The sequence below is a fragment of the Triticum aestivum genome, chromosome 6A (genome assembly GCF_018294505.1).
Source record: "Triticum aestivum cultivar Chinese Spring chromosome 6A, IWGSC CS RefSeq v2.1, whole genome shotgun sequence".
NCBI lineage: Eukaryota > Viridiplantae > Streptophyta > Magnoliopsida > Poales > Poaceae > Triticum > Triticum aestivum.
The window spans coordinates 308,692,041-308,703,551 of NC_057809.1; the positions used below are offsets into that span (position 1 = coordinate 308,692,041).

General features: G+C 47.6%; 1 protein-coding gene and 1 long non-coding RNA gene across 3 annotated transcripts; one reads left to right on the forward strand and one right to left on the reverse strand.

Annotated features, from left to right (window-relative positions):
- Positions 1-379: 379 nt before the first annotated feature.
- On the reverse strand, positions 380-1,546 carry LOC123127471 (prohibitin-3, mitochondrial). Its single transcript, XM_044547197.1, has one exon. It carries the CDS (start codon positions 1,474-1,476, stop codon positions 628-630), a length of 849 nt encoding a protein of 282 aa, XP_044403132.1. The 5' UTR covers positions 1,477-1,546; the 3' UTR covers positions 380-627.
- A 1,533-nt stretch (positions 1,547-3,079) lies between these two features.
- Positions 3,080-4,830, forward strand: LOC123127472 (uncharacterized). Of its 2 annotated transcripts, XR_006462508.1 has the most exons (3): positions 3,104-3,866; positions 4,146-4,351; positions 4,503-4,830. It is a non-coding gene; the product is annotated as an uncharacterized lncRNA (long non-coding RNA). The 2 variants fall into 2 exon arrangements; XR_006462507.1 differs by having other exon boundaries at positions 3,080-4,351.
- The last annotated feature ends 6,681 nt before the right edge of the window (positions 4,831-11,511 follow it).

Sequence of the window (11,511 nt, forward strand, 5' to 3'; positions counted from 1 at the left end):
AAATAAAATGCTATCAAAATCTAGTATACGGTGAGGGTAAAGTATACGTAGGATAACTAATATTTATGTTTCCATTGCAATGCATGGTCAAATACGCTAGTTCTAGTATACTTCACTAGTAGTAAAACCAGAAAATCAACAAAAGATTAACTACAAGCAGATGTAGTGTTGACAAATGCAGCTCATGCATGCTCACCCTATTTACAAAACAGAGTGCAATATTTTGCTGCGCGTTGCACGGCTACCCAGACCAAACTATGCAATAACAAATATGATCAACAAAACAATAGTAGAACTTTAATCAGAAAAAACAACAAATGAAACCAATAATTCAAAAACCAAGTTGCCTCTGAGCAATAACCATTGAGGACCATATCCCTGCAATAATAAAAAGGTTCATGTAATTCAAGAACGCATCATAAGCACAAATATAGCATAGGTTGGCAACCAAAATACAACATTTGTTCAATGACTCCTCCATAATAGAAGTCTCCATTCTACGATAAAATCATAACTACTATGTCGAAGCATCTGAAGTTATTCAAGTATTGTAATCAAGTGAAGGATAATTGGGCATCTGAAGTGACGAAAGTACTGTGACCAACTGGAAGATAAGTGGCAATTCATTCACCGGGCAGTGCTGAGCCCAAGCAGCATCTGGCCGTTGTTGCCAGAAGGGATGTAGGAAACATTGGGTGAGCGCGCAATCACCCCAGCTATCTCCTTGGCAGCCTCGATCCTCCTGAGCTCGATCAGGCCATTGCCTACAAGAGCGGTGGCATCTGAGATGAGCCGTGCGGACTCGCTCTCTCCCTCCGCGCGAACGATAGCAGCACGCCTCTCCTGCTCTGCACGCGCAACGAGGAACCTGGAGCGCTCAGCCTCCTGCTGCGCGACCTGCTTCTTCTCAACGGCCTGGGCGAAGTCGTGCCCGTAGGCGAGGTGGGTGATGGCGACGTCATCGAGCACGATGTTGAACTCGCCGGCGCGGCGGACGAGGGCTTCACGGACGAGGGCAGAGACGTGGGGACGGTCGGTGAGGAGCTGGTCTGCGTTGAACTGGGCGACGACGGCCTTGAGCACCTCGTTGCCGATGGAGGGGAGCACCTTGTCGTCGTAGTCGAGGCCGAGGTTGGTGAAGATTTCAGGAAGGCGTTCCACGTCGGGGCGGGCGAGGACGCGGAGCGTGAGGCTGACCATCTGGAGATCCTTGGTTCCGGAGGTGGAGGAGAAGCTGTGCGGGCGCGTGCGGATGTCGAAGAGGAAGGGCTTCTGGAGCCAGGGGACGAGGAAGTGGGTGCCCTCCGAGACGACCGCCGGGAGAACGCCCTGGAAGCGGTCGAAGATGACCGCGCGTTGGCCGCCGTCCACCGTGTAGAGGGACGTGGAGACGGCAGATGCCGTCAAGCCCAACCCGGCAGCCACCTTTGCGAGCTTCGTCAGGAACGAGACCGCTGCTTGCCCGCCGCCAGACATGGATGACCTAGTTTGGGGGTGGATTTTGGTTGGTGTTTGGGGTAGTTCTGCGCCGTGGGATCTGGTGGCTTTAACGCTGTACCATTTCTTGATAGAGAAGAAGCATAGTGCGGGCCGTGCAAGTGGATGGGCCTGATTGGCCTGTTGTGCGAGTGGGTGGGCGAGCCTACCAAGCCCATCCACCTTATTATTTCTGATCTGCTTTTTTGAATGCTCTGTTTGGATGTAGACATTCAAGCCAAGGTCTTGCCATTTCATCTTAAAAAAGGTTGCTTAAGAGAAAAATGGTCTTGCTATTGGATTGCTTAAGAGAAAAATGGTCTTTCCATTGGATTGGCTCAATTGTCAAATATCTTAAGATACTGATATTGAGGTTCAATGTCATTTTCTAGTGTTTGGCTGGCTAAGTATTTAGCACTTGGAATATAAGGGAAGCAATGATTTCATCTATTGTTTGGATGGAAAGGGAGTAATTTATCATTTTTGTAACATTCGTAATTTCATATTGTCTCGATCAGTTTTTAAAATTGAGCATGATTGGGTAAAATACTCTAATAAAAGAGGCTCCATAAGGATGCACTCTTTCTTCTCTCTCCCTAAGATGTAAGTGGTGCCTCTCCAAGGCATCCCTTCGGGGTGTATATTTCATAAATGAAATCCACATAAGATTGATTAGTAGCAAGCAAGGACATAATAATATTAATTTAAACCTATAAGGTGGCTGGGCAACTCGCCTCCTTGGTACTCCCCCGATTTGCATCGTTTTCGTCTGTTAGATCTTGGTCAACCTGGTCTTTGTTTCGCTGCCTCACGTTGGATCGTCGCTGCAAATCTATGTTGTCGTTTTTCACCGTGTGGTGAGTTCATTGGGGGTGATGACCTGTGGGCTCAGCGTCCAGCGCTATTGGCTGGGTCATTGCTTTCTTGGTCGCGGACGATCTCTCCTTGGGCACCATGTGTGCGCATAGCATCGCGCGTCCTTGGCTCCTCCTGGCTCGGTAGCCTGCTGGAACGACACAACCACGCCCGATGCTACCCGTCCATGCAATGACGAGTGGGCCAAAATGGCCGTTGGTCCTACGTGTAAGCGACTTTCTGTTGTTTTTCTCTGCGCTAGTGTTAGTGCGGATGTTTTTGGTGAGCCCTTACCAACAGAGAGGCGTGGGGCAATGTGATGCATGCGAAAAATAGGGTGAGCCGACGCCTGCACACCCGCGTCTTCCTACACAATGATGGGTGGTCCAGTTTGATGCTGGTCCTACACGTCGGCCGGTGGGCTTCGTGCAATCCATGTCGCTTTGATTACGGAAGAGAGTTGTTGGGTTCCTGCATGAGCAGTGCCGAGGCTGACATCCACGCACTGTCGCGTCCACTCACTCGTCTTTTCTCCGGGTTGTTCGGTGCACTTGCCTTTTTTTCTTCCTGGTCGTCTAGTGTCATTATTTTAGTTTTACAAAGGCCACTGATGTTGGGGCCATGTCGAGGGGTGGGGCCGGTGGTTAGCTGTGTTGTGTTCGCTCGTTGTTGGGTCCGTGTGGCCGACGCACAACTGACAACTGGACTTGCGAGCGCCACGCGTTGGGTCCCTCGTGCGAGGCGTGCTTCCTCTCAGTGCGCGTCACACCCTGCGCTGGTGGCAAACCCTTCCCCAATCACCACATCCGTAGCACGCCTTCCTCCTCCTTACTCGTCACCAGAGCCGCCACACCTCTCCTTGCTCCTCACCCGCACCCCTGTCGCGGTGCACATCCCTCCCATCATCGAGCCCAACTCCCTTCACGTTTCTCCTACTCCCAGAACCACATCCCGTTGTTTAGGCTCCATGGCGACGGCCGGATCGAGGCGAGCCTGGCGCAGGTAGGCGGAAGCAGCCGGGCGCCGGATGCGGGTGGGAGAGTTCCTCCTCGTCGCCAGAGCCACTGCACCTCTCCTTCCTCCTCGCCCGCACCCCTACCGCAGTGCACATCCCTCCCCACATCGAGCCCAACTCCCCTTCGCGTTTCTCCTCCTCGCAGAACCACATCCCGCTGGTTAAGCTTCATGGCGGCGGCCGGCTCGAGGCGAGTCTGGCGCAGGTAGGCGGAACTGATATGGGTGGGAGAGTGTCGGACGGTGCGCCGGCTGGAGCAGCATGAGCAAGGAGCCGGGGTCGGCCGTGGAAGGTAGGCTCGCTGGCCGGAGCAACTGCAATAGTTGTTGGTCGGCCCGACGCAGTGCCTCAGCCCCGCCTCCTCTGTTGCAGCACACACGCATGAGAGGGGCAGATGTGTCGTCACTGGTGGCAAGTTCAGCGGCCGCCGCCTCCTCTTTTCTTCAAATCCAGTAAGCCCTCTCGTGAGTGCATAAGGGGATGTCGTGCCCTCGAGTCCTCAACTACGGTGAAGCACCAGGTCCACATGAGCTCCTCCTTCAATCTGCGTGCCTGATTTCTTAATTTTTCATGAATGCACATAGCTGAAGACAGTGGCGGAGCCAGAAATTTCTTCCTTGGTAATCATTTGTGCAATTTTATATCAATATGACAACAAATATACAGCAAGCCAGTAGCAGCATACAAATGGATCGAACAATTCTTTAGTATTTCATGGAAGTCCGGGGAAGACCCCTAGCGCCGCCACTGTCTGAAGATTTTTTGGTTCCCTCATCTAGATTTCTTCTGAAGTGTGCAGGTTGTTATTCCTTATCAAGGAGAGCCTTAATCAACCACACAAGAATTTGGATTGAAATGAGACAGATTCCCTATACTATATTCCCTAGCCAAATATAGTTCAGAGGTTGAATGAACATTACTGCTACAAATTTGGCTAGGGAATCTGTCTCATTTTAATATTGCAATGAAGTGGTTGGGATGGAGAGGATTTTTTACTTGTCTAAGGTAATATTTGTTAGGTCTATTCCTGCCAAAAAATGTACTAAATGTTTGTTAGTGTCCTCTTCTTTAATTGGTTTATATATTCAACTTGATTCCTTAGCATTCAAATGGAATATACTAAATTGGCTTTCACCTTTTTGTCCACTACTCACAGATATCACAAGAAGCATCAATGTTTTCTTAGCATTCAAATCGACATTCATGGGATCACTTATGGCCACATGTATACTAGTTGCAATTAATATTGCTTTCTCAAATTCTGATATCTAAAGCCTGTACTGCCTGAACAAATCAATGGGCTTATATACATTCTGATATATATTTTCTAAATACATCTGTAGATTCCCATACCCTTTTTAGATCCAATTGTAATTGTTTTGCATTTGTCTTTGGATTGTTTTTATACACCCCAAGGTAATATTCAAGGACAACCAAGCATTCAAGCTTAGGGATGCCCAGGATGGCATCCCCTCTTTTGTCTTCGTTTCATCGGTAAATTTACTTCAGGCTATATTTTTATTCACCACACGATATGTGTTTTGCTTGGAGCGTCTTGTATGATATGAGTATTTGGTTTTAGTTTACCATAATCGTTCTTGATGTACACACTTTTTGAGAGGGACACACATGAATCGTGAATTTATTAGAATACTCTATGTGCTTCACTTATATCTTGAGCTAGCACTACAAAAAAATACACTTCCATGATGATACGTGTTTGTCACAGTAGGTCACATTTTCTGTCATGAATGTACATCCATGAAAATTTTATGACAGAATAAAGATAGTCATACTCATGCCGTCGTAGAAGTGTTCCATTACATTACCAGAATTGTCATCACTGAAGTGTCCACTTCCATGACGATAAATGGCGCGTCATGGAAGTGCTTTCGTCAAGGGTGACCGACACGTGGCATCCACCGTAACGGGTCGCCGTTAAGCTATCGGGTCTGGTTTTGGATTCGATAACCCGTTAACAACTCGAACCAATGGGGATTTTCCATGTGTAAAATTCTCAATGGCCAGAAGAACCACGTGTCGGCTCACCCATTGGGATAGATGTCATCCACTCATTGGACATGAGGCGTCTATGATACATCGACATGTGGTACGACCCAATAGAGGCCCATTCCGGTGAAAAGGCCGACCTGTTTGACTTGGTCAAAAGGTAGCGGGCCGGCCCATGGAAAGCCTATTAACGGTATGTTCGTATATAGCCCATTTACGACCCACTAACTCACGGCCTGTTACGACCTATCCGAATTAAGCCTAGTAGTTTCATCTAGGACGTCCAATATGATTCCAGCCAGTTGTAACTCCCGGCCCATGTATGGCCCATGAGGCCCTTTGTAACCCTTGGCCCATTAACGGCCCGTGGTGAAACTGGTCCGTAATGAACAGTGTACCACTTATACCCATTAACGGCCCATTATTCCATTGGGCCGTTTCTAACCCATGTATCTTTCGGCCTTCTTAGGGCCCATTTATTCTTGGGCTCATTTCCAGCATTCGTTACTTACGGACCGTTACTGGCCTTTTCTGCTTGTGGGCCAAATTCAGCCCATGGTTACAGTCGGCCCGTTTGCGGCTCGTTAATCTGTTGGGTCGTTTTCATATTGCGACCGATTAACGACGGCCCATTATGGTCGGCCCATGAACGGACGATTCCAACTCTAGCCCATTTACAGCACATAATGCGGTCTGTTATTGGCCCATGTTTGGCCAATCGATCATACGGCTCGTAGAAGGCCCATTGATGCTACGACTCGTAGAAGGCCCATTGTTTCTACGGCCCATAGAAGGCCCATTGTTTCTACGGCCCATAGGAGGCCCATGGTCACTACAGTAAATATGTAGCCCATGGTTATTGTGGCCTAGTTTTAAAAAATAGGTTATTGCGGCGACTAGCAAACTGCGGAAAAAGAACTGTACTAACTACAACCAAGCAAATAAACAAAACAACAAGGAAATAAATAAGCAAGCAACTTATGCTAGGCTATTACGGCTATTACACATATTACATCCACCGGGCATCAAAGTTCGCCACCAGTGCAAATATAGGGAACAAAGCAGCATAGCACATACACTGGTTGTCAAAGCTGGCGACCAGTGCAAATAAACGCCGCAACAAAACAAGTCCAGAACTAAAACCACTTCAGAAGAGGTCAAGAAACAATATCCTGGGTACCCATAATGCTGGCAAGATGGTTAGCAAGCTTATTAACTTTCTCTTTTTTGGCGCTTAAATCCTCCAGCGCTTGCTGTTGCACCAGAAAGTATGCATCTAAATTCTGCAGGGACTTCCTTAGTCCTTCGGCTTCGTGTCGCAGCATATCTGATCGATGTATTTCAACTTGAAGTTGAGACTTAAGAAGACAGACTGATTCAGGCAGCGAGTTCGAAGAGCTTGTGCCAGCAGTAGTGGCCAGTAACTTGAACACTACATCAAGACATGACTTTTGGGTTGTCTCGCTGTCGTCAAGATAGTTTTTATCAGCTTTCTTGGAGACCAACATGGATGTCTCACTATCTTGAACCTTATCGACATTACTTCCTTTACCATTGCATAATGGGGTACTCTTCTCCAATATTTTGTCCGCATTCTAAAAGAGAAACAAGCTGACACATCACAGGTTTACCATGTTGTATATGAAACGCATTTTGGTAAATCAGTTCAGTAGTAAAGTGGACAGGACAACAACATGAAACAAACATATATCTATGTACCATGGTCACTGTAAGGTCTATATCATTCTAGTTTTTGTTGCCAAATCAAGATAGAGATACCATTCAAATAATATATGTTTAAGACAAAGAAGAATAGACAAAATATAAGTGTGGGAAACTACAGGGCAATCACAACACTTGTAATGTGCATGACATGAGACCGTAACTATTTATTCAATCACTACCGAAAACAGGATCTTTGCCGTCAGCTGCCTCTTTGCCGTCAGCTGGCTCTTTGCCGTTAGCTAGCTGATGGCAAAGAAGGTCTTTGCCATAAGGTTAAAGAAAACTGACGACAAAGAAGTGGACGGCAAAGATATTGTTTGCCGTCAACCGTCTCTTTGTCGTCTGCTAGCGGATGGCCTAGAAGCTTTGCCGTCAGCTAGCAGATGGCAAAAAAGGAGGGTGGCCCACTAGCGAGAGACACCTAATGACCACTTTCTTTACCATGTGCTAGCCGACAACAAAGAAAGTGGCCAAACTAACGTCCGTTAGCTAGGCTCTTTGTCGTCTGCTAGCAGACGACAAAGAACCGTGCCCTAAATAAAAAGCCAATGCTCGCGCCCCACCCCCCTCTCTTTCTCTACCCCGTGCCCGAGCCGCTTCCGCCCCGCACCACCCCGCTACCCCGGCGACCCCCCTCCGTCCAGTGCCACCTACATCGCCACGCTGCCCCACCCCACCCCCATGCCCGAGCCACCCCGCGCCACCCTTGTCGCCATGGCGCCCCCCTCCTCCACCCCGGCGGCCCCGGCGCCCCTCTCCTCCACCGCTGCGGCCTCCCCGCTGCTCCGGCGCCCCCTCCTCCAACCCGGCCGCCCCAGCGCCCCTCTCCACCACTCCCGCGGCCGCCCCGCTGCTCCGGCGACCCCTGCTTCGGTGAGACCTTATATTTTTTCCTGTTTTTTAGATTTAGTTTAGGTTTAGTTTAATTTAGGGTTGGTTTAGTTTAGGTTTTGTTTCTGTTTTTTAAGTTTTGGTTTACATTTAGTTTACTTTAGGTTAATAAGAAAGAGGAAAGTTCATGGCATGTCATGCAAAATTGTAGATGTCCATTTAGATTTGGTTTACATTTAGTTTACTTTAGGTTTTTTAAAGTTTTTAAAGTTTCTGTTTTTAAGGTCCATGGCATGTCATGCAAAATTGTAGATGTCTATATTTCACCAAATTTCAAATAATTTTTCTACCAAAAATAAATGATTTTTTTTTACACTTGAACCTTGTGTTATCTTTGAATATCACCATCAATATTGTTGGTAGTGGTAATGTTTTCTTATTGATATCACCATCAATTTGGTTTACATTTTCAGTTTTGTTTCATGTCTAAAGAAATCCCTAGTTTTGAAGGGTGCCAATTGCAATTGTGAACTAACCTACCAAATTAATTAAGTGTTATTGATGTTGTTGAGCACAAGTGCATTGCTTTTTTTTCTCAGTTTTCTTTCATGTCTAAAAACTTGGCTCTGTTCCAACTATGTCCATTTATCAAATATGTTAGAGTTGAATTAGAACCAAGTTGGATTAGAGCCAAGTTTCTGTAGATATGCATATGGTCCATTTATCAAATATGATTCTAGTTGTGTTTATAGATATGGTTCTAGATATGGTCCATTTATAGTACACATGGTTCTAGCTGTTGCCATCATATGTCCATAAGTGCATTGCTTTTTGAATGTGAAATGATAACTTGGTGTAGTCGATTATCTTCTGCTCAAAACTTCTGCTGCTGTAATGTTGTATGATAATGTTGTAAGGGCAGTAATTAGTCTCTTCTGCTTCTTATCAGAGATGGGGGGAGGCCGCCACCACAGGTTGCGCTCTGCCACACCGGAGTACGACTTGGAAGGTTTCGAGTTCTTCACGATCATACTCGATAATTCCTCCAGGAGGCAGGTATATAAAAGGAGAGATCTCCTCTTCACCATCACTTTATCATAGCTCTGCTATTTGCTACATCACTGCTTGATCCATGCTGTAGAGGCTGCCTGACACTTTTATGAAGATGCTAGATGGCCATCAGCCAAAGAATGTGAAGCTTCGACAGGCCGGCAGCGGGCTTCACAGGCTGTGGGGCGTGGAGGTGTTGTTCAGGTATGACCACATGTACCTGTGTCATGGCTAGGAGCAGTTTGTCCGTGCCTACGACCTGCGACATGGTTACTTCCTTGTCCTCAGGTATGACGGCAACACCACGCTCACCGTGAAGGTGTTCAACACGACTATGTGTCGCATGCGCTACCACGATGACGACGATGCCAGTATGCTCTGCCTCTTCTTCCTCTCCATTTGGCTTTGTCTCACACTGATTGTTAAAAAAAACTTTGTTGCATTTGGTCAGGCAATGGGAGCAGCAATAGCGACTCTGGCTATAGCAAGAGTAGTAGTGACTCTGGCTGCAACAAAAGCAGCATCGAGGATGAGGAGGAATGGAGTGGGGAAGAAGAGGAGTAGAGTGGGGATGAGGAGGTGCAGCCTATTTTGTCCGACGATGACCTCGTGATGGTGGTGGCTGACGATGGCCAAGCGATGGTGGTGGCTGACGATGGCCAAGTATTTTACTATGATGTTGGATGGAACGGCTCGGACCTTGTTGAAGGGATTGCCACCCAATTCTATCGGCTCATGGGCAGAGTTGAAAGCACGGTTCATCCAGAACTTTAAGGACACGTGTAAGCAGCCAATGTCGATTGTGGACCTGACCAATTGCAAGCAAGAGGATGGTGAATCTACAACCCATTGGATACGCCGGGTCAAGGAGATAATACATTCATCTGATAAGATGGATGCCGGCTCAACAGTTTTGATGTTGGAGAAAAATTGTCGCTTTGAACCTCTGAAGCAGAAGTTGGGGCGGCTTAAACATGACTATAATGACATGGGAACGTTGATGGCAGCTCTTGTCAAGTATGTCGATTCTGATACCACCAAGGACCCGGTTTCTGACGAAGAAAAGGCAACGAAGGGAAAGAAGAACGGCAATGGCAAGGGTCATCAGCATAACCCGGTGAATCAGGGAGGTAATAAACGTAAGGCTGATGAGTTTGTTGCTAATACTAATGCGCATGGTGGTAATCAGTGGCGCAAGGGCAGACAACCCCCTCGATCGGGCGGGTCAGGCCCCACCCTTGAGTAGTTGTTGAATGAACCTTGTCCAAAACGCGGCACCCGGGAGAAACCAGCCACCCACTTGTGGAAGGATTGCACGATCATGAAGGCATTTAAAAATTCAAACGCATTTGATGGGGGTCACGGCCCAGGTGGCGACTCAGGTGGAGGCGGCTTTCAGGGCCCGGGTGCCGGTTCAAGCGGAGGAGGTTTTCACGGTCAGGGTTATCCTGGTCATCAAGGAGGATATAATCAGCAACACGGCCAAGGGAATCAGCAGCAGCAGCAATCCGGCTATCAAAGCAAGCCGAAGCAGTTGAGTAGCGGACAGTATCATGTCTTTACTACCAGTTTATGTAAGAGGGACCAGAAACTCCACAAGAGGGCCGTCAATGCCATTGAGTCGGCAATTCCACGTTATCTACATTGGTCGGAGCAGCCTATTGTGTGGAGCAGAGAGGATCACCTGCCCCGGGTTGATAATCCGGGTCACTTGGCTTTGGTAGTGGCACCTCAGGTTGGTGGATACAAGTTTACTAAGGTACTCATGGATGGAGGCAGCAACATCAACATCCTCTACTATGAGACGTTCCGCGGGATGGGATTGACGGATAAAAATCTTAAACAATTCAACACTGTTTTTCACGGTGTGGTACCTGGTAAATTGGCATACCCAGTTGGGAAGATTGAGCTGCAAGTAGCCTTTGAGGATGAGTATGACACCAGAGCAGAAAAATTAACCTTTGAAGTGGTTAAGATCAAAAGCCCATATCATGCTATGTTTGGGCGGCCGGCTTATGCCAAGTTCATGGCTCGGCCGTGTTACGTATTTGCAGCTCAAGATGCCGGGTCATAAGGGCACCATTACAGTACATGGGAGCCGGAAGATAGCATTGGAATGTGAATAGGGTGATGCCGCCTATGCTGAATCTGTTTGTGCAACAAAGGAGTTAAAATTCTACAAGGATCATGTTGACCCGGCGGACATGACGTCATTAAAGAAACCAACAACAGAGCATGAGCCGGAGTTGAAATTCAAATCAGCTGATGACACTAAGATGGTTGACTTTGTACCTGGCGACTCATCCAAACAGTTCATCATCAGCGCAAACTTGGATCCGAAATAGGAAAGCGCGCTCATCGAGTTCATCCATGAGAACCGGGACATCTTTGCATGAAAACCTTCAGACATGCCGGGTGTCCCGAGGGAACTCGCTGAGCACACTCTTAATATCGATCCAAAGTTCAAACCTGTCAGACAGTTTCTCCGATGGTTCAATGAAGAAAGGCGCAAGGCCATCGGAGAAGAGGTGGCCCGGCTCTTGGCAGCC